This window comes from Cavia porcellus, unplaced genomic scaffold, assembly GCF_034190915.1.
Source record: "Cavia porcellus strain 051 isolate PalLab524CR breed Dunkin Hartley unplaced genomic scaffold, mCavPor4.1 scaffold_9, whole genome shotgun sequence".
Classification (NCBI taxonomy): Eukaryota; Metazoa; Chordata; class Mammalia; order Rodentia; family Caviidae; genus Cavia; species Cavia porcellus.
The window spans coordinates 64,852,827-64,877,239 of record NW_026947492.1 but is presented as its reverse complement, the minus strand read 5'-3'; the positions used below and the strand labels follow the sequence as shown (position 1 = coordinate 64,877,239).

The window sequence follows — 24,413 nt, the reverse complement described above, 5'->3', positions numbered from 1 at the left end:
CTACCAGACCATTCAGGGTAAAAAAGGAAGTAAAGACCAGCCTGACTTGCATAGAAAGACACTATCTCCGAAAAAAAAAAAAAAAAAAAAAAGGACAAAATAAATCTTTCTTCTCATAGGTTGCTGGCCTCTGGGATGCTTGTTGAAGAAATAATTTTGTGATGAGAGGTAAGATCCTGGCAAATGGTCTGGCAAATCATGTCATCAGATCAGTAAGGCAGTTGGGATGAGTGTGAGGCTGGGATCCCAGGCTCACAGGTCTTTTCCACAACACCCTGAGATAACCCTGTACCTGATCTTTTTGGTCCTAACTCCATAGATGATGGGGTTGAGCGTTGGAGGCAGGAGTAGGTAGACATTAGCAAACATGATGTGTACCACTCGGGCACGTGATGGCCAAAGTGATGGGTGAGGAAGGTAAAAAGGGCTGGAATGTAGAATGCCAGAATGACACAGAATGACACAGATGTGAGAAGCACATGCTCCAAAAACCTTGAAGCGGGCTTCACCTGAGGGCAACTGTAGCACAGCTCTCAAAATCATCATGTAGGATACACTGATGGCAAGAATGTCAAAACCAACCACAGAGAAGGCCACAAAGAGCCCATATGCACTGTTGACTCTGGTATCAGCACAGCCTCTGGTATCAGCAATTTCAGCACAGCCATGTGCTCACAGTATGACTGGGGAATGACCCTGTTAGGACAGAATTGCATCCTGGAAATCATGAAGTGGCTCACCCACAGCAGCCCTCTCACCATCACGACTGTCCCTAGTTTGATCACCACAGATGTGGTAAGAATGCTGGAGTGTCAAAGTGGGAAGCAGATGGCCACATAGCGATCCAAGGCCATACCCATGAGCACCCCAGACTGTACAGAAGCAAAGGCATGGATGAAGAACACCTGAATGACACAGGCATGATATTCAATCTCATGAGCATGAAACCAGAGGATGGCCAGCATTTTAGGCTGGGTAGAGGAGGACAGGAGCAAGACTGTGCATGCCAGCATGGCCAAAAAAAGGTAAATGGGCTGATGCAGTTTGTGATCAGTTTGAATTATATATAGGATGATGATATTGCAAACAACAGCCACAATATACATGACATAGAACAGAAAGGCCATCCAAAGAGGGGAATTCTCCAGGCCTGGGATTCCAAGCAGGATAAAAGAGGCAGGATGAGAAGAGTCATTCCCTGAAATCAACATCATGTGCATGGGTAACATGTTGTTTGTTATGAACGTAATGTAGTTTTATAATAAAGAAGTTACTGCCCCTATATCTGTTGGATTTTACAATTGCATCGTAAGGCACATAGGCTCATTAAAAAGCTGAAATAATTTAAACTATTACCATCAATAGATGTTTTCAAAATAAATGGTATTCATTATTTTTTCATATTGATGTCATTCACTCAGGTTAAAACAGTCACTGCAATTGTACTAGTTTGTTAAGGAATTCATTGCTTTTTTGAAAATAGAATCTGTTGAGAGAAAATAATCAAGGTGAATAATGTCATAATATTTTAATTCTCTTTGACTTCCCAAATTTTTTGCCTCACAATGTTTTGATACGTTTATCTTTCAAATCCCTCTATTTCTTAGTCAAATCATTTGGGCAAGTTTTCTTGTTAGGAAATTTATGTACTGATTTTGAGTTAGATTTGAGATTACAATGATTCCATTTAGGAATATTACTAATGAAACTTTTACACATGAGTTTAAAAAAAAATATGTTTAGTGTAGCACTCCTCCTAGTTTAGAAGTGTAAGATTTTTTTTTTTTCACAAGTCCGGACATGAATATAGTATTACAGGTTGTATGGGCTACAAAGTCCACAATGAAACCAGTGCATTTAGACACTGCAGTGCAGAAGCAGCCTTAGTCATTGCATAAATATATATTCATAGTTTTGTTCCAATACAATGTTATTTACAGAAACAGATTGAAAGCTGGTTTGACTTAAAGGATACACTTTATCAGGGGAGATCATAGACTGCATGATAACTTTCATTGGGTCAGTGTTGAATATCGTGCTATTTTTAGCACCTCACTACTAGTGTGGAGTTGGAGTTTGCTAAACATTGCTGAAAAAATAAAACATTGAAATTGTTAGTCCATGAAAATAGACTGATATAAAATATCCAAAAAAGTTACAATGGAACTATGTATCCTGACTTTATTTGAGGCATACACACAAGATGGTTATACCCATTATTAACACTAGAGTTTGCCCAGAGGTCAGGCAGTAGGTCACATGTACCATCGTGTCTGTGCCTGAATTTTCTACTTAGCACTTTGTCAACATGTAAACTCAGTTTTTCTGTGTCTTCAGTTGAAAGATTTGTCTTTGTTCCATTTTTGTAATAAAAATTGTAGTGAAAAACCATATTCCTTCCAGTCCCCTTTAACAAGTCACCTATGTAATATAATAGTTTTTGTTAGTAGACTGAGTGGCTTCTTAAATCATTTTTGTTAATGACCACACACAGAGTTGGCCTATTTTTATATATCCTATATTTATAATTGTATGAGAGAAATAGGGACCTGATTCTATAATTCTTTCTCTGTACCAGAAACTTTACTATATGTTCAAATAAGAAATTTAAAAAGCAAATGTCACAAGACCTCAGAACACTACAGCGGTGTTTACCATGGTGAGAATTCATAAACACATGTTATCTGCTTGCCTAAGGTCTGTGCTTTGTCTCAATCGTTAGGTCTCATTTTTCCAAACAGTCTAGTATGTTCAACGTTAGCCTGAGTCTTTCTACTTACCTCCCAGTTCCCCTGTATGCAGCCCTCACCTGGTGGGATAGAGTCACTGAGGATCAGAGCCAATTGGAAGACATGCTTTCATCTGAATTCATGCACCAGGCAGGGAAAAAGGTGTTCAAAACAGCCCTAGTTTCCAGTTGATTTTTCAGATGACAGAACTCTAGTAAGAGGTGCGCTCAATCTTCCCCATGCATTCTTCTTTCTCTGATTTACTGCTCTCTGATTTCTCTTCTTGGGTAGACTAGGGAGAACGTGAGAACTACACTTGAAATAGAACATGGTGTCCTTGACAGAGGTTTGTTTTTCCTCTCTGTACTTCCCCAGATGCCTATGGAACCTATGGCCTTCAGTTTCAGGAATTTCCTTTTCTTTTCCATCAATGACCTGGAATTGAACAAGGCAGATTTAAAGTTACAAATCATGCTTACTGGACCAAGATTCGACCAACATTTGCTCCATTTTGCTAGCATGTAAACTTTCAACATGGACATCACAATTTTTGAGCTTGCTTTTGGTGGGAGAGAAAAAAATTGTGTATTTTCTAAATAGTAATAAAAGAGACCTCTCTCTCATTTTGCCCTAAACTGGTGTAAAAAAAAAAAAAAAAAAAAAAAAAAAAAAAAAAAAAAAAAAAAAGAATTCTAAGAACCCAGAGCAGCCAGAGTTCAAAAGATTTTCCTAACAAAACAGAAACCCCAACATAACTACTTGTTCTACCTAATATATCTTGTTACTAAATGCATTTTTCTCTTTTACAAAAGCAAGTGCTCTTAAGAGCATGGTGCATATTGGAAGCTGAAATTAATTCATATGTTTTTCAAACTGTAGTGCTACATTAAACAAAATTTGACCTTCTGCTTCAATTTTTTTTATTGTCTTCAAAATAAAACCTGGCTTACAAAAACTCCCTTTGTTTAGCTTTTCTTTAAGGATACTTGGTTACAAGAACTATGATGGATCTCATCCTGAGCAGAAATCCACTGTGATGGTGGATTTGAATCCAGGCATGACACCCTGGGTTTTGTTGGACCTCTGTGTTTTCACCCCTGATGTAGTTCTTGTGGTTTTCACTACTCATCTGGATTGCTGAAGACAGGCAAGGAAAGAGAGGATGAAACATGTTGAGTACTTGTTACACACTAGTTTTAGACAAGTGTAGACCATTTTCTCACAGCGGGGTTCCCGAAAATAAAGTTTAGAGGAGGTATATTTCAGGTTTCATCACTGTCAAGGAGAGTGTGAGTATAGTGGTTGTGGCATGTCTACCTTTGTGTGTCTTCCTGGAAGACAGAGGGAAAGCATTTATTCTGCAGCTCACCTCACAGGGAAGCTCCCTGCACACGGATCTCTGTACCTGGGATTCCCATGGAGTCACACATTTCTTCACACGGCATTGCTTGGCTTTCAGTTTTCTGGAGATTCTGTGAGTCCTGCTGCTCTCTGGAAAGGCAGAGGAGCCTGAAATGTAGGGATTACTTACTTTAAGTTTTGCTGTTTGACCAAGTCAATACATCCCATTAACAGTGTTAACAAATCGCTGGACTGCAACCATTGGTAAAGATCTCAGAGCACTGTCTATTTAAAGGTAAATCCAGCCTGTTCATGTCTCCAAGCACTGGTTCTTTCCTCCTCTAAATCCCACTGCCCTGTACTCACTTTAGCTGTCTCTGAGCCTATAGGCTAAAGCTGAAAGCATTAACCCCTAACGTGCCTCTCTCCTCTGCATACCTGAACCCAAACTCAGAAGATTTGAATGCATGTGCAAGATAATGTATTGCTGGAAGTACATATGAGCTTTTCTGTAATTTGTGTCTTTCATTAGTCAGATCCAATTGTCACTGAATTTTGTGCAATTTGAAAGTATTCTGATGATGTTTCATATTTGAATCTGGGAAACTGTGTTCCATATAAATAAATATGTTGCTAATAGTTGCACTTGGAAGTAAGTATATATAAACTTATGTGTGTATTGCAAAAAATCATTATTTACTTTAGGTATGTATAATTAGTGATAATGTCATCATATGAATTGTGGTTACCTATTATACCTGCTTTGCAATGGCACCTGTGCAGCTACATATCTGATAGTGAGATGACATATTGTCATACATACATACATATTAAAGTGTATATACATGCAATCTGTGCTTGCTGAGAGTGTTATTATCTCTGAGTGCTGCATTGTTTATCAGCTTAACTCTTTCCAATGACCCTCCTGAGTTTGTGATTATACAGAAAGGGAAAAGAAATTGTGCTCTTTTATTTCTAAAAGACTTTAAGGCACTTTTCACTCAAATCAGTGTAAATTGTTTAGGAGAAGAAAACCCACAAAAATTACCAAGTATTAAAACTGTGATAATCATGCTCATGAAGGATCTGGTGTATTTTCAAACATCAGCGTAATAAAATCACAAATACAATTGTTTTAGGTAGGTTAGCTTCCAAGAGATAAACAAGTTTCCATTATATTGTGAATCTTATTAAACTGTACTTTGAATTTGGTTTTATCTCAGATTGGAAATTATTATTAATTTCCCATTGTTTCATTTGATTTTGACATATGAACTCTCAGTATAATATGCCCTAGAAAGTATCTTTTTATTTTTCTCCCTCCTATTCTCTTTCTTCATTGATTTCCTTAGAAAAAATTTTGTTCCTCAACAAAAAAGGATGTCTAGGGTGAATGCCTGTGTTTCTTCATCTACTGACTACATTCTGTAAAGTTACAGTATTACCCAGGCTCTGGGGAAAATAATCCCAAGTCAAATTAATAACAAGAAAACTAGAAATAGCTCTGAATATATTCATTATCAAAGGAAGGAATCAATGCAAATCAGGGATGGAAAACTGTCAGTGATTTTATAACAACTAGATACATGCATAAAAAATGGATCTTAAGTTTTATTGAAATTTTACAAATCTTTAAATGAGATGTAATATAAAACTAAAAAGTATGAAATTAAAGATAACTTTTAAAAGAATATAGTTTCAACAATTTGGAGGGCAAAAATCTCTTATAACAACAACAGTAAAACATTTACCATAACTAGAAAAAGCAGAAAATATAAATAAAAAAAGAACTTTGAAAGATAATGTTAGAAGAGTGAAAATACTCCAAAATTAATAGAATATTCACAACACTTATATCTGACAAAGAATGTTCCACAGTCAGGTAATGGACATATAAGCAATTCATTAAAACATGAAGAAATAGTTTATGCAGGCATTTTGCAAAGAGAGGCAAATGACTCATGCAGAAAATGTGATCAAGATTATTCATGGGAAAAATGTAAATTTTAAACTATGACAATTGTCTGGTAGAAACTGATTAGTATACATAAAATGAGTGTTTATAATAATAAATATTTGCAAGAATATGGGATCACTGAAGCACTCACATGTTGCATAACTTAGGTCATACCAATAATCACTTTTTCTAATTCTAATAAAATAAGATCTCCCTTTTTTCAAGAAATTCCACTTTTAGTTGTATAACCATATACCAGTGCCACAGAAGGAAAGTAAACATTATCTACTGCAAACATGTACAAAGAAAAACAGAATGAAAGGAAATAGGAATGGGCAGGGTGGAGAATGAGAGAAGGGCTCTGAATAATTTTATTTGAACTTTTTATTTTTTAGCTTCCTATGGTGGTATAATAGTATTGCCTCAGTACACGGGAAGAAAAGTCAGTAGTATTATCCACTATATTAAATTAAATCTAAAATACTTGGATACAATAATTTAAAGCAGAAATCCTTATAGAATCAGTCTAACTATCAAGTCTAACAGAGAAAAGAGGAAATTTTATATACACAGAAATACAAAATTGATCTTTTATTGTGTTTTTCTTTAAAATTAATGAAAACTAGAGTATGTGATTTAATAATGAAGTATCTGAGACATTCAGTCTTTGAAAATCAAGGATGAGCTAACTTTATTCAGAAGCATCATGCAATGTAATCTCAGGAAACAATTTGACATGCTTTAAAAAGTACAGAACACAGTAAAATTTTCACAAAATTCAGCTTCAGAATAGCAGTGAACTTAGTTTCATTTCAGGCTTTATGGCTCAGAATTTTCAATTTAACAAGGTCCTGATGATAGTAGTATGCTTAAGTTTCTAAGCATTTCATTTATGAAAATGTATCCACACATCAAGAATATAGAGAAGAAAACATCCTTATTCTGTTTTCAAAGTATAAAAATTTACATTCCAATGAAAATATAAAGTTCTTCCAGCCAAATGATGCTCTCAAATAAGTTAAAACAGAAATTTGACACAGATTATGAACAATTCAATTGGTATAAAAGGAACAATGAATTTTATTTTGACAAGTAATTGTGTTCTTTTATGTTGAGATGTGTTTCACCATTGAGGTTAATGTGCCACTTGTAAATGACTGCATCATATTCTATACTCTTTGTCCCAGAAAATTATTAAATCATTTTCAGTAGAAATGTATTTGGTTCTAAATACATTATCGAGAACCATAAATCAGAACTATAAAACTGTGTCAACGTATGTATTTTGACAAGGAAGCCTTATGCTGTAGACAACAGATTCATGAAGGGAAGGAGGAAGAAAAGAGGGAAATATAAGGAAATTTGCATGCATCAGAATTAAGTTATAATGATAATAGAAAGAATAAGATCTTATTTTAAAGAGTATAATGACAAAAATAATAAAATAATAAAAGAAGTAACCGTGACGTTGCCCTGTTTACATCTCCACTGAGGAGTCTCTTGGGAAACTGTCATTATCATATCATGATTGGAGGCACAAGGGTCTCTGGTAAAGGGCTGGCCTACACGCAGGATCCTTATAGGGGCTCAGTGCAGGAGTTGCAACATCAGAACTTTCTAGGCAGGAATTGAAAAGGGCTCCTCTCTCTGTGCTGGGAGCAGGTAAGATATCATGGCCACAAGTTTCAACCTTATAGGACAGAAGGTGGAAAGTTACAGTGGAGGGGAAGAAAACAGCAGAAAAACAGGGATGTGCCATGAAGAGACGGGTGCATGAAGCCAAAGGACCACAGATCAGAGGTGAAAGGCTGGAAATATTAGGAGTCGGGGTTTAGATGGAGAAGTGCAAGCTGAAGTCTTTGGGAAGTAAGTGAACTGTCAGGCAGCAAGTTTGCAGTCCTGATTTCTTTCCAGAGGAGCATATCAGTGCTCAGTGTGTCAAAAAGATGAGGTAGAATTATTGTGATTCTGACCGACTCTGACTGTGACATTTATTTTCTCTTTTATTTCTCTTTAGCCTAGCTTTGAAATTGGGCTTACTCTGAATCTCTATTAAGAAAAATCTTTCTCAAGTATTTTCACTCTTATGAATTCTAGCTTTCTATAGTATCTCGATATTGTGAACTCCCTCTGGTTATCCTAGTAATCATTAGGACATCCTCTCTGTGAGTCTATGGAGATCAGTTTCTTACTATCTTCATGGAGCAAGATTTAAACTATGTACTCACTAATGATTTTTGTTTCTTTTAATTTCTCTGCTCTCCTATTAAATGCTATAAGTCAAGTTGGTAATCCCTCACATTGAAGAAAATGTATTTCATAATATGTTGATATTTTTGGCCATCATTGACACAGGCAGATTCAAGGAATTTCTGAGGCCCAGTGTATACAGGCAAGGGACCGCATACAGGTGGGAATGGTTTACCAGATCACTGTCTCCAGTTAATGAAAGAACAAAGACTTTTATGTTAATGTTTGTAATATTGCCCTGCCAGAACCACCAAACATCCCAGTCTCAACTACTTCTTTCATGAAAAAGCAAAAACACTTGTGTGTTGGTATTTATATTTAGTATTATAGTTTCTGAGTATAATACTTTACTATCAATAAAAGTGTCACCAGAAAAAATAAAACCAGATAAAACTTAGGTTTTTACAAATGCTAGGAATATCACTCTTAGATGTAGTATTCAATTATTTTATGTGGGCTAATAACTTCAATTTTTATTACATTTTTTGGAAATTTCCAAAATGATTCCAAATGTGCAGTTGAGATTCAGAATCTTTGATTTTTGTCTACCATTTTATTGACAAGTAAAAAGTCTACTGGATGGGTACTATGTCTAGAGTTGTTAATGAATATACATTGACTGCATTATTCTATATCAGGTATCATGATTGATTAGTATGTTTTCCCCAAAAATGGTGAGAATGATAATGTTATAGAAGATATTTTCTCACCTTAGTAGTATAATAAAATTTAAGCTATGTGCTTACCCCAGACTTTCATTTCTTTCATTTTTTCTATTGTACTTTTTGGTACTATGAGTTAGGTGGGTTGAATTTTTGATACATTCTCTAGCTTTGTATACAGCTTTGCCTTCTCTTCTTTATTCTACTTTCCAAAACGTACTCAAATATTATTTCCATATTATTTTCTATCATTTTATTTTGACTATTATTTCTGACCTGATGTATCTTAGACTAATGTTGATTTTGGTTTCCAATGCATATAGAACCTGCTGTATTTCTAATTTGTTTATACTTGTCTTTCTCAGTCAATAGTATTTGAGCTTAATGCAATGCTTTATAAAAATATTTTGTGCCATGGCTTTAATCTGATCCTAAAGGGTCATAAATACATTTCATTTATTTATTTTAGCCCTGTTGTAGGTTTTATGTATATGTAAGTATGTTTATTCAAACTTTTAAAACAAATATAGGATGGTGGAAAATACAAATCATTTTTTTTTATTTTTAAAATTGTAGCAGCTAATAGATGAAGCATTGTTGCTTACATAATCACAAATCTTTTCAAGTAATAGATGGTTTCACTGTAATATTCTGTGTTCACTTTCATTTGAAGGAAGAGAAGAATATTCTTTACTCAAGATACAGCTTTAAATCGGAATGGTGATGTCTGTAATTTCAATATTCAGGATGCTGAGGTAAGAGGAACATTGAGAGTTTGAGGTCAGTGTGGGTTACATAATGAGTTCATTGCCAATGTGAACCACATAGTGAGACCCTGTATCACATTGCCCTTCCCTGAAAATAGAAGAGGGCTTTTAGTAATTTTATTTACATTAGACTTTATTAATTTTCTTAATTTTATATGTCAAAATATAAATACCTCTCATGTGTCAGTACTGTATTAAATGCCTTGTATATCTATAGTAGTTTCTATAAAGTATGATCTATCATCACCTATTAAGAATTCTTGAGGATCACTGATTAATTACGCTTTGAATTTATGTTTTACTTAATAGCAGGATCTTATCTGCTCACATGGGCATAGTTCTTCAGTAAAGGAATTAAGAAATAGATGATAGTTTTAAAAGTGTTTAATATATCTTTATAAGGCTCCTTCTGATGGAAAATAACACTTTATAATACTACAAATTTTATAGCTTTATAATGATTGTGAATAAAGTCATGTATTTAATTTTTTTTCTCTTTGATGGATTTGTGAACAGGAAGATCCACTAATTTGGGACACTGTTCTAACTCATTATTATTGTCAACTCAATTTTTAAGAGTTTACCATCCATGTTATATTTTAAAGGAAAATATGGATAAAACTCAGTACCTTTTAAAATTTCTCTTCAAAATAACATTTTATTTTTGTTGACTTGTCTTTTTCACTTGCTGTTATTGTTTTGTACAATGCAGAATAGTAGCTCTAATAGTGCATGTGGTATCTTGCCAGTACCTTTGATGAACATCTTTTGAAAGTTACCTGTGACATTTTCTCTGAATTTCTCAAAGTTATACCTCATGCAAATTTTTTTTCTTCCTATTAACAATTTTATAATGAATTTCTGTTGAAATTCCTAATATTTTTCTCATATCTTAAGACCATCATGTTTTGTCTACTTAAATATATCATCATAGCCAATGGTTGATGTATTTATTTGAATAAGTATTCACTCATAAAACTAAGAGAGTAGTATAAAAGCAAAAAAGACAACAGTTGTGTTTGACTTTCCAATGAGGTAATGATGATATTTGCATCCATCTTCCTAAGTGGGTAGGTAAGTAATTCGCCATTTTTTTATGTGATCTAGAGCAGTTTTCAAACTCAGAAGTACACCATTTGGAGTTGTATGTTTCTTTGTTTGAGGATCTTATAAATTTAGAATGTTTAGCAGCATTCATGGCTTACTCCACTGGAATCAGTAACACTCCTCTCTAGCTATAACAACCAAAACATGTCCAAGTAACTGTCAAAAGGTCCCTGGAGGTGGCTTTCTCTTGCTTCGCTACTGGATGAATTTGTAAAAAATGTAATGACCTCAATTTTCTTTTAGTTTATTAAAAATAGATACTAAAATAGTTGGTTATAATCCCTTTGTTGATAAACTTTCCTTTATTGGTATTTCTTTCATGCCGGTTTTATTTCTAGAATATTTTGTCAAATTATATTTTTCTGTAAAATTATCTACTTCATAATATGTCGTGAACTATATTGCTGTGTTCATGCATATGTTCCCATCATATTTAAGTAGCATTTCTCTGTAGTTTATCTTTATTTTAAAATAATTTGGATAAGTTTTGAAATAGTTTAGTTAGATCCTTTTAAATAATAAATGTTGAAAATTTATTGTTAATCAGCATGTTTTATCTTCATAAATTTCTTTTTCGACATTAATTTTTTTCCTAACTTCTTAAACTGAAAATTTAAATGATTTTTATTTTCATTCTTGTTTTCTAATAGAATGATAATCTTAACAGATATTTCAGTTTTGACAAGTGCTTTTTATTGTTATTCAAGATTATGTTTCTCAGTTTGGTATTTTTTCTGTCAGAGAGAAATTGCTATTAATGGAAAATAGTTATTTCTATGGCTTCTGTCATTTTATACTTTTATATTAATAACAATAACATAAATATTTGTAGGCTGATTTATTATTCCAAGTTAGTCTGAACATTTGTATGACATTATTTTACATTTAGTTAAAGCTGAGGTGAAAGATGAAAGCAATATTAGATTTTGAGCAGAAAAGTCTTGGTAGCTGATTTGAAATGACCTCAGTTAAAAACAATTAAAAGAGCATAGATCTCCCCAAACAATCATGTCATTCTTTGTGAACTAAACACAGAACATACAGTGTTGTGAGCAGTAAAAGGAAAAGCGATTATTTTGCTCTTGAATACTTTTCTTTTCCCATGAAAACCAATGCAGATAAAACTTCTCATTTGGATATACAAGGCTGTGAAATGGCTCAGGTAATGTTTTTTTATTTTGATGTGAAAAATAAAAACAATGGTAAATAATTTCAAAACAAGAAATAGGAAATTAACAATGGTTAAGATATTCATATTGTTATCCTCAATATAGTTGCTTAGATTACAAGGTGTAGGCATGAAAAATTGATCAAACAATGTAAACACAAACCAGTATTGTCACTGAACTAATTGAAACTAGTGCCATAATCATCTTAGCTGTGTTATGTGGGAATATCTTAGCTGTTGTTGTTTGCTTGTTTTCCCTTCCTTCTTCTCTCCTTTCCCCTAATCCAGCCGTAACTTCTGATTTGGAACCTGAAAACTAAAACTGGCATTCAAATACTTATTTGAGATATTTCATTATGTAGGCAAAATACAAGGCTGTGAAATGGGTCAGGAAATTTTTAAAAGAGTTGAATATTGTAAAAGATATATAAAGGAAGGGTAGATCATCTAAAGTTGGAAAACATAAGTTCATTCTGGAAAAAAGTGAAAAACAACACCAGAGTAAAACCAGTAAGTTCGAGAAATAAATGAGTGGTAGAAGAAAAATAAGAGTTTTGTGCATAGGTAGAGAGAGAATATTTCTAATGGAGAGGAGAAAAGTTATAAGAAGAGTCATTAGTAAAATACATGAATTAAATAAATTGTGTGACCATTAAAATGAGTCAATTAATTTAGCACCTTCACAGAGTGAGTAGCATGGGTAACTTGAATATAGGCATCATGGATAGCACAGGCACTTTCCAGAGAAGCCTTAGAGTTTTTATATTTGCCCCATTTACATAGTGTTACATTTAGCTCCAAAGTTACCGCAGTACATCTCTGTAAAAGCTTGTTTCTGAAAAATATTTATCAAGAACAGTTTTTCCACATGATTTAAATTCATGTGCATTATTTAACTTTACTGAGTGAATTGTATTGCAGCACATATGAAATTCCCACCTCTTTTATGGCCTAGCTATACAACTTGGGGCAAATTATTTAATTATTTCAAACATCAGTTTCCCTATACGTATGTCAGTGATAAGACTTTTCTTCCTTGAATAGGTATGATAACTGAATCAGATTAAGGATATAAAGATGGTTGGATGTACCATGTGGTATTAATTCATGAAATTCTGCGTATAATGAAGGTTCTATGAATTTTAAAAGTAGTTTGGGCTCCTACTTAGCAAAATGAAGTGTTTCCTGTAGCTTGTTAAGAAGTGGCAAAATTTCCTTCTTCTTCCCTCTAATACTTGTTTTTCTTCCTTCTCCTTACCTCTGACTTTTGACCTTTGTCTGTTTTTAATCTCTCTTTTTTTCTTTGCTTTATTTTTTAGGTTGGTGTTTCCTTAGACAATAGACAGGTCTTTGGAAGAGAAATTTTGAGTAACTCTCAATTATTGTTAGTTCTCTGATCTGCAAGGCGCACACATAAAATGCTATAACATATCAAAAATGTTATGCATAGAGAACTCAAAATTAGTGGGACTAATACTAGTATATCTTAGGCTAGTAATTTGTACCACCCTAAAATCAACATATAATGTATACAGACAGACATAAGGTTCTCAGATATTTTTTACATATTTCTGGATATTTCCCAGAAATGACTAATAACATTGCATTCCACATCATCTTGACTTGTTCAATACTTTCTTCCAGAATCAAAAATTTTTCAAAAATACTTGAAGCTGCATTTCTTATAACATTATTTAGTATTAGCCTATGGGCTTTTCCAGGTAGGGATCATTCTACCTTGATGTTTGTGGTCCCTGAAGAGAAAGACACTGGTTTCCATTACTTGAGAAATGTTGATGTGGAGCACTTCAAGTAATTCTATGTCTCAATAAAGGGGAAACACAGAGTCTGTGTGAGAGAAGCTTGCAGCTCTATGAAACTCAGAAATAGTAAAGTTTTTCAAGAATTAGCTACAGTAATTTTTGGGTGATATTTGCAGTGCCAGAAAGCTCTTCTAACCCATGAATTACATATGTTTTTATCTGTTATGTTCAATTATCCAAATATCCCTTTCTTTTCAGTTCTCCATGATGTTGGTTCTCAATAATACTAACACTCAATCTGTGACCTTCCTTCTGACGGGTATACCGGGCCTGAAAGCGACCCAGGTGTGGGTCTCCATCCCTTTTTGCCTCCTGTATGCCATCGCCCTCTCTGGAAACAGCATGATCCTGTTGGTGGTCCTCCGTGAGCACAGCCTTCATGAGCCCATGTATTACTTCCTCGCCATGCTTTCTGCTACAGACCTAAGCTTGTCACTGTGCACACTTTCCACAACCCTTGGTGTCCTCTGGTTTGAAGCCCGGGAGATCAATTTAAGTGCCTGCATTGCTCAGATGTTCTTTCTCCATGGCTTTACTTTCATGGAGTCTGGGGTTCTATTGGCCATGGCCTTTGATCGATTTGTGGCCATCTGTAACCCACTGAGATATACCACCATTCTCACCAATGCCAGGATTGCCCTGATTGGGGTGATTGTCTTGATAAAGAATGTCGCTGTCATGGTGCCAGTTGCACTATTTGTCAAGAGGCTGTCCTTTTGCAAATCTCTGGTCCTTTCACATTCTTACTGCTACCATGTTGATGTGATTCAACTGTCATGCACAGACAACAGAATCAACAATATCCTTGGTCTGTTTACAATCTTCTTCACTGCTGGACTTGACTTCCATTGTATCTTGCTCTCCTATATTCTGATCATCCGATCTGTCCTCAGCATTGCTTCCTCAGAGGAACAAAAGAAAGCCTTCAATACCTGCATATCCCACATCGGTGCTGTTGCCATCTTCTACATTCCCCTCATCAGCTTGTCTCTTGTCCGCCGCTATGGCCGTTCAGCACCTCCATTTGTTCATACCATCATGGCCAATGTCTTCCTGCTCATCCCTCCTGTTCTCAATCCTATCATCTACAGTGTGAAGACTAAGCAGATTCGCAAGGCTATTATGAAGGTCTTAATCCAGAAGAAATGTCAAATTTAACCAACAGTTATGTCAAAGTAGAATCCACTTCTGAGTGCATGCTTTTGTAGACTGAGGTAATTGTACCCAAAGTATCAATCATGACTCTAAGAGACCAAATGTACAAGCGAAGATTGTACGTTATTTAGTCAGCTTGTCAGTACACTCACATGTGTAGTTCATGATTTAGCATCTAAATTTAGATTTTTCTTTTTGTTTTTTTTTTTAATTTTTAAAAATTTATTACTTTATTTGTTAATATTAAGAAGAAAAGGTAAAACAAATTTTCACAACAAAATAATGAAAAAGTAACAATTGTTGATAAATTACACAACATTATCTTTAGTCACTCAAGTACAAAATATGGGCATAAAAATTTCTTCAAACATTATTAGCACAACCTTTCCTATTCAGTGAACTAAGTGACACTAATAGTATAACTAACTTGCATTTTTTCCCTTCTATCCTTTCTCTTTTCCCCATCTTAGTTTCTACTTTTTATTGAACAGTTTCCTTCCATTTCACAGTGACTATTGTATATTTTGAACCTTATGGTTTCACATATGTCACTGTGGTGTGATGTTTTCAGTCCTTCTGGGAAGATATACAGAAGGGGAATACCTGGGTTGAATGGGACCTCTAATCCTAATTTTTTGAGGAATCTCCACACTGATTTCCACAGTGTTTGTACTAATCTACTCTCTAGCCAACAGTTGTAAAGGGTTTCTGTTTCCCTACAGAACTAGGAGCATTTTTTATTGGTTGATATATTTTTTTAAAAAATTAAATGATTTTTTAATGAATAAGGGGGAGGATGAGATAAAAGGGGTCATAACAACGTATCAATATAGGTTAAAGCATAACACTTTCAGCAACCTAGTGATTCACCACCAAATAACCCGACTTAATAGTAGTTACCATAGTGTCTTTTTCTTTGAAATATTTGAATACAACTTCATATGCTATAGCATCAAATATATCAAGACTGTGATACACCATCCAAGTGGATGAAAGCGTTGTAGAGTATTTAGAACCAGCTAACAGAAAAAAAAAATGATCAATGGTTTTAATATTATCTCTTTGCCTATAACAATTTTTGTTTATACTACCACATACGATAAATTCCAGCAAGTTACAACATAATAAAATCAATGGAGACAGAAGAACCATAGTTTGGTACGGCTTTAAGACAAGATGTTATTAAATCAGCACTAGCTGTTATTATGTCTTGTTTTCTTCAAAGTGGCTGTTCATTGCATCACGGGCCATGATATCAAACAGCCCAGAATAAAGCCATTCCAAGTAATGAGTGACAATTTTATAAGGCTTCAGGGCCATATTATGGGGAATAATGGTTATCACATACTTTTATATATTTGATTCATTTCCTACACTAGGGAAACTATTCAGACTTCACAGATGCGAGTTTGATTTAGTTCACTTATGAGTATGGTTTCAAGCTGCTCCCATTTATTGATAAATACCTCAATGTGATCCTTCTTTATAGCTGAGTAGTACTCCATTATATAGAAGTACCACAGCTTTTTTATCCATTCCTCGGTTGATGGACATTGGTTTGTTTCCATGATCTAGCAATTACAAATTGTGCTGCTATAAACATAGGTGCGCATATATCACTTTGGTATGATGCTTTCAGTTCTTCTGAGAAGATGCCTAGTAGTGGAATAGCTGGAAAAAATGGGACTTCCAATCCCAGCTTTTTCAGAAATCTCCAGACTGACCTCCACAAAGGTTGTACCAGTCTAACTCCCACCAACAGTGTAGGAGAGTTCCTTTTTCCCCACAGCCTCTCCAGCACTTGTTGTTGTTGGTCTTCTTGACCCTGGCCATTCTGTCAGGAGTGAGATGGAATCTCAGTGTGGTTTTAATTTGCATTTCCCTAATAACCAGTGATGATGAACATTTTTTCATGTATTCATTTGCCATTTGTATTTCTTCCTCTGAGAAGTGTATATTCATCTCAGATGCCCATTTTTGGACTGGGTCTTTGAATTTTGGGGGGCTGATTTTTTTTAATTCTTTATATATTTTAGACAAAAGTCCTTTGTCTGAGGGGGAGTTCACTAAGATCTTTTCCCAGTTTGTGGGTTTTCTTTTCACTATGCTGGAGATTTTTTTTTGACTTGCAAAACCTTTTTAATAAGATGTAGTCCCAATTATTGATTCTGGGAAGTATTCCCCGTGCAGTTTGAGACCTGTTCATGAATTCTCTACCTACCCCTATGTCTTCAAGGTTTCTACCTAATTTGTCTTCCAATAGATTTTGTGTGTCTGTTTTAATATTCAGATCTTTGATCCATTTAGATTTTAATTTAATACATGGTGATAGGCTTGGGTCGAGTTTTAGTTTTCGGCAAATGTAGAGCCAGTTTTTCCAACACCATTTATTAAAAAGACTGTCATTCTTCCAGTGAACCTGCTTGGCTCCTTTATCAAAGATAAGGCGGTTGAGTGTGTTTGTAGTGGTGGTTGTATCTTCTAATCTGTTCCATTGATCCTCTGCTCTGTTTTGATTCCAGTACCATGTTGATTTTACTACTGTTGCTTTGTAGTATACCTTCAAGTCAGGGATTGTGATGCCTCCTGCCTTGCCTTTGTTGCTTAAAATTGCCTTTGATATTCTAGGTCTCTTCTGGTTCCAGATGAACCTTAGGAGTGATTTCTTTAGATCTATACAGTATGTTGTGAGGTATCTATAAGGTAAGGTATTATTGTGATACAGAGTGAACTAATATAGGTGATCGACCTCTAGTTGTATTGGAAAACACTGTTAGAACATAAGGAAATATCTGAGAATCTGTATACAATTTGAAAATATTTAATATTAGAAATTTTCTTCATAAGGCAGTTATTCTTTCCTTTGTGACACTCAAAAACACTTTTAGATTTTTCTCTCTTAAAGCTCTTGATTTTCTGCATGCATTTAAAATTTTCAGCTGTAAAATGTATATTGGCATATCTGGGCTTTTTATCTTTTGCAGGTGCATCTATCTTGACTGTATTTTGTGCAGGAACATATCTAATATAAACAAAATATCATATTGATTGCTTAAATTTAGGTACCACATATTTCAATTGAATGGTAATAATGTTTTTCACAGAAATAATATTTTTAGGAAGAATTTAAAAGTTTTGTCAATATTTACCAAGGTTAGATCTGGTAAAAAGGAGTCCTTTTTATGAATGTCTCTATTTCTGCTATTATACTTCAATTTATAGGACCAGCTTGGAAGAGTGGTGGTAAATCAAGCTTTAATAGTTTCTCTTTCCAAGAAAATCCTCAAAAATCAGTCAATTTCCTAATCTTAGACCCAATACTTTTAGATACAAATGGAAAAGCATATTCAAGGCTTACAGTATTCAAGGTTTACAGTAACCATATCACCTAACAATAGATAATAAATGAGAGCCTTCCTAATTATGTATTTGCATTTACGGAACATTTTCAGCCCCCTGAGCTTGTGCAATAGGATTTTAGTTGTCAATTGATGATGTAAATTGTAATATGATTCAAGGGCACATGAGAAATGGCTGATATCATTGAAATCTGGTGAAGATATTACTCATTCAGATTCCAAACAAATGACAGAAACCATAGAGCAACTTCACAGGAAAAGATTAATATGGAAAAATTATTAAGAAGGAAGAAAAATAGGAGAAATTTGCTAGTAAGAGCTATCTAAGGTTTTATAATAATTGGAAATCTTGAGTTCAGCCTTCTATTTGTAACGGAATTATAAATAATGTAATAGAAACTGTTATGGTTTGAGTCTGGAGATCCCCTAAAGCCTCATATGGTAACAAAGGTGTTGTCTTTCCAGAGGTAGTTGAATATACAATTTTGTGATTGATTCATGGTCTAATACTTGATTGAAGTTGTGAGTGTTATACTCACCCTAGCATGAGTAGTCTATATGCAAGAAAAATAATGTAAAGAGTCTTGCTTCCTCTTTCCTCTCTTGATGCTTTGGTATGTTCTGCCACTATGAACAGTGGCCCCTCTTCCACGTCACCTTACCTTGCAGATAGCCAATTATGAAGTGCCACATCTTCAAACTGTAAGCTAAATAAACCTTTCATCCCTTAGCAGGTTATCCTTGGAGAAAGGAAGATAGAAAGGTAGAGTACATTGAGATTCCACTATTGGTTACCATTTTTAAGAGATCCAAATATCATCATACAGAATTTTAGTCCTGAGTAAATTTAAAACTAGTCTATAAATTTAGAGACAGCTCTCACCCTTAAGTTTGACTGTCAATAGGTGGTACTCATGTTTTCCTAATCCTAAAGGATAGTGTTTAGTTTTAGTCTTTTATCTCTATTTGTTAAAAATTTAAGGAATTTCAATATTGCAAGCTGCTTCATAGATCTTGCCTCTGCACTTGCGGTTGTTGCTCTCTTTTCTCTTTTTTTCCATTTCAGGTATCAATTTAACATTACTAAAACCATGCTCCCAGCTCCCAAAGACATTTGGACATATTGTTGTCCCCAGTATTGTAGCAAAGAACAGGGAAGAAAAGTCATCAGTTCAAGTGCAATGTCTAAAGGAAATACAATTAAAAGCTTAGATATTAACTTTGAAGGAAACCAACATTTTAAAATGTCACCAAAAGTTTGAAGATTTTCCCACAATTTTGAACACATATAATATTTCCAGATAGAATTTTCTACTTCTTTCATTTAAAAAAATATCTCCTTCACTCTAAAATTCATTGTTCTCTGTAGCTCAGTAAATTCTGGAAAAGAGAGAGCAACCCTTAGGCTCACCTAAACTTTAAGGTTAGCAGTTTCAAAACTTTATGATGTGGAAGCAATATTACATCTACAAGGTTTTGTGCATCTTTATTATTTGGTTTATTGTCCTCTAATATTTTCTATTCTGCGTCTTATCTCTCTGCATGAAAATCATACATCACTTACTCATTAACGTTCAAGATGCAAAAAACAATAAATAAATGCTTTGGCAATGAATTAACACATTTACTTTGAATTCGATGTTATTGTAATAACATTTTCCCAATAATAACATTACACTATTCTCTGACAATCATTTTAAAATGCTTTGAAATAGCACACTGAACACAATTAATATGCATATTTAAAGCATGTTTATGAAAATAAAGTAAAATAAAGCACAGTATAGTGTACTTTGTATGTAAATTAAAAATGAAAATGTCACAATCATTGCTGTTTCTATTAATAGTGCTTGAATTTATTTTGAAACTATACATACTTGATAAGAAATCATCTTGTAAGCATTTTATCTTTCTTTTTTTTTTAATTTTATTTTGAAGGTAATAAAAATATGACAGAACAAGACAGAGCAAAGCCAATTGAGACAATGCTGTGAAACTGGCACAGAACTTCACAGCAGGATACCACTAATAGGTACCAGATAACAGTAATAGATACCAGAGTATATCTCATTATCTTCACAATACTTGTCCAATCAGTTAGGTATAGTGAAATCAAACCAAAAATAAGACATTATAAAACCAATTGAAAGAGAATATTGAATAAAGCAAAACAATAATCATAACAAAAAACAAAACAGTGAAAACAACATTTGCCTTTGAACAGAAGATAGAAGGAAATCCCTCATATTTGGTATATTGCATAGGGTCATCCTCCCCAAGAGATGCTCAGACCTCTGTCCCCCCTTGCTGACAGGCCGGTGGGAGGTAGTGAGGATGGGATGTTTGATTCTCAGCCCATGCACTGGTAGGTTCATGTGAGCTGCTGACTGGTTCTCCACCTGGCTCCTGCCAGGGGCGCTTACCTAGAGGGCAGGCCAATTGCTTTCTTGTTTAGATCCCTAAGTTGCACCGTGGCCTGACCTCAGAAGCCACTAACTGGTTCTGCATTTTTTCTTTCTATTGTCTTTGATTTACTATTACATCTTAGTCATTTGTCATATCTTAATCTACATTTTTTCAGGGGCAATATTTAAGGCTTACATGAACATTCAATTGCATGTTTTTTCATCTGATTTCAGTATTTGAGTAACTTTCTTTTGATTTAATAATGATCTCAGCTATTTCTTTATCCGGGGTTTTATTTCACAAATTCCTTTTCTATAAGAGCTTCTTTTTAAATGGGAAAACTGTACAAATTTTGAGCAACTGATTCTGTTATTCTTTTGAATAGTCTGTCATTACGGTAATACAATAAGAGCATTTATATTCATGGCCTCTAGACGATTAACTTCTTTAAAAACACTCAATTTAATTAAAGAAGCATCTATTGTTTATCATATGGTTAACATAGGCCATCAAAGTTTGTATTATTCATTATATCTCTCAGATCTCTTATCTGTATCCTGAAAACTGTTTCTCTTTATTCAGGAGCATTATTGGATGTTTGACTGGTTGTTAACAGATGGTGTGTGATGATATATAATGGCCTGACAAACTTTCCTCACTTGATCCTCCATGGATCAATAGGGAAACTGAAGTAGTATAGTTACTATTTTTTTTTTTTATTCAGGGGTCTTTCACAAACCATCCACACATGACTCTGTTCCTGATCTGCTTGGTTCTAACTGCATAGATGGGGTTGAACTTTGGAGGGACCAGTAGGCAGAAATTAGCAAACATGATGTGTACCAACTGGGGCATGTGACAGGCAAAGCAATGTGGAACATAGTGTAGGTTGGGACTTTCATTCCCCTGTATCACCAGTGAGTGTCTACTGGCTCCATTGGACTCTCTTACTTTGTATTTTTATTGGAAATATTGCTTTAATCAGTTGGTTTTGTTGCTGAAAGCAATGATGATATAAAAGGCAAATGATGTCATATCTTGCCAAAGTAAAGTTATATAGATTGTAGATTGTGAAAACACAATCTAAAAATAAAGTATCTCAAAATAAGATACAGAGTAGGTGCGATTCAGATTCCCCATGGAGGGTGTTTAGTAAGGTGACTTGCCTGTCTCTCTAGGTCTCTCTGGAGAACACCAGTGGACCTATTATTATCTTCTTTTCAGCAGGAAGTTCAGTGGTCACAATCTCTGAATCAGAGAGTTCCAGGGAATCTGAAACTTTTGCACACTGCATTTTGCTTTATGCTTCAGATTTTTGGAGATTCAGTCCCACTATTTGCAAAGAGCAAAAGTGCCTGAGGCTCAGGAATCACTCACCATGAAGTCTGTTCAATACCTATCCATGTGCAACATGACCATAGAACTTCCAGTAAGCTTTTGGGATTCAGCTTTTGGAAGAAAGTTATAATGAGTCTATTTAAAGAGCTACGCTTATCCTGTCCTTTCCCCAAAGTGTTAGTTCTCTCTTTCCTCCCCTGTCCCACTATCTCATAGTAGTCTTAGAGTTCCCTGAGAATGGGCCCTGTGGTTGGAAATACTGACTCCTAAATTTCCTTTATCCTTTGTCTACATGAATGCAAAGGGAGATTATTTGAATGTATGTGCAAACTGGAGTATGATTGAGATTAGATTTGTAAGTTTTCTTTTCCACTATTGGAATTTATTGATTCATTCTTTTTTTAAAAAATTCATTTCATTACTACACTTTTGCAGTTCATGCAGTTCATATGTACTTATCACAGCTGGTTAATTTTTTAAAATCCCATTCTCCTTCCCTGCCTCTGATTCCGTCCTCCAATTCTCTTATACCATTTTTCATTCTTAGTGGTTTTATTAATCTTAGATCATGTAATGGCATCTGATACTTACATTAATGATATTATTAGTTTTTTTAACATGACATATCTTTAGTCTCTGCATTTATTTTTGTTATTTGAATTTCTCCTTTCTGGTTAATTATTTTTAGCTTACAAATGAAAGAAAGAATATGTGCTATTTGTGTTTCTGTACTAGTTTTATTTCACTCAACATAATCCTTTTCTATTCCTTCCATTGTCCCAATGTGTTGATGACAAGGAGTCTTTAACCCATGTGTCTACCAGTTTTTGTTATAGCATTATCCACAATAACTGCAAGATAGGAAAACTCAAGTGTCCATCATCAGATATATGGATGAATATGATACAGTTTATGCACACCATGGAATGCTATTTTGATCCGGCCTGCAGATCAACAAGTTCAGAACTCCTGGAGGGGAAACGGGGATTAAATAAAAGACATGGGGGAGACAAAAAGAGACGAAGGCAAGTCGAAATAATCCGATCAAGCTTCCGGTTTATTCAGAAAATAATCACACCTTTTATAGGCTAAGGGCGGGAGCTGGGACAGGAAGAGGTTAAACAGATGAATACAACAGGGTTACCATCACATCCGGATAAGTGACGTAAGCAGAAGAGGATTATGCTTAATGTAGGCAGACACAGTGCCCATAGGAGAGAGAGAGAGAGACATCGAGGCAGCAATGCCTGTCACTCGGCTCCCTACACTATTTGACTGAAAAGGAATTAATTTTTGAAATGATACAACATGTATAAAGGTGAAGGTAGTTTACTAAATGATAAACGTCAAGCATATGAAAAAAATTGTATGATACTACTTAGATGAAATACATTATAAATAGGTAGAGGCATTAGGTTGATTAGTAATTAGTAGGGGCTGCAAATCAAAGTTAGGGATTAAAGTTAGGGGTAAATCAAAGTTAGGGATTAATCATTGGAGATTTCCAATTAGAGCAATGAAAAAAATTTTGTATACAGTTAGTGGTGATATTTTCATAGCATTATGAAGTTAATCATCATCACAAACTCATGCTTTGTAAATGATTTAAATGGGAACATTTAATATATTTTACCACAGTTTAAAATCATAATTTAACATACCTCAATATATCATATCTCATTGAATTATAAATTTTAAGTGAGTGAAATTAGAATAAGTCAATTATATTTTTTATTAAGATATGAAGTTTAAAACCAGTATGAAAAGAGAAACAAAACAAACAATAGATGTGCTGATGAATGTGCCTGATGGTTGGTACAGAGTAAAGATATTTGAGATGAGTTCCTGATGATAAAACTCTGGGGAATTGTGTCAGCTTATCAGACCCTTTATATTAGATAGGTGCACCCCTTGCCAGAATTTCAAAAATCTTTCCATGCACATGTAACTAGCATAAAAGTAGCATTTATATAAATATGACAAAATGATTACATATGTTGAATCAAGATACATGGCCTCAGTAATTCATAAGAGTTTTACTATTCATGCATTAGTTAACAATAAATTTAAGGACAAAGAAAGCTACTCACATGCAAATGGATATTCATTTTAGTCAGCAATGTATGAACATATGCTTAAACACTGAAAAACATTACAATACACACATACATTTTTATGCACATTGCTACCAAACAATATACATACTCACATAGACATATAAACACAAGTTTACATTCACTAAAAGAAGTACTTTGAGGTTGGCATTTAAACAAAAAAATATATAATTCTATATGTACATAAATTTAAGAGAGGTAGAAATAACAAATGTTCATGACTATAATCAATGCATT

At 34.3% G+C, this 24,413-nt stretch overlaps 1 protein-coding gene and 1 pseudogene across 1 annotated transcript; one reads left to right on the top strand and one right to left on the bottom strand.

Moving 5' to 3' along the window:
• Window positions 1-252: 252 nt before the first annotated feature.
• Window positions 253-1,220, bottom strand: LOC100718653 (olfactory receptor 52R1-like; annotated as a pseudogene).
• A 12,761-nt stretch (window positions 1,221-13,981) lies between these two features.
• On the top strand, window positions 13,982-14,962 carry LOC100724601 (olfactory receptor 51F2-like). The gene has a single exon (XM_003460746.4). It carries the CDS (start codon window positions 14,009-14,011, stop codon window positions 14,960-14,962), a length of 954 nt encoding a protein of 317 aa, XP_003460794.3. The 5' UTR covers window positions 13,982-14,008.
• Window positions 14,963-24,413: the final 9,451 nt, after the last annotated feature.

What these genes read in the sequence shown, in the direction of transcription:
- LOC100724601 (XM_003460746.4), top strand. Translation starts at nt 14,009, where the DNA reads ATGATGTTGGTTCTCAATAATACTAACACTCAATCTGTGACCTTCCTT.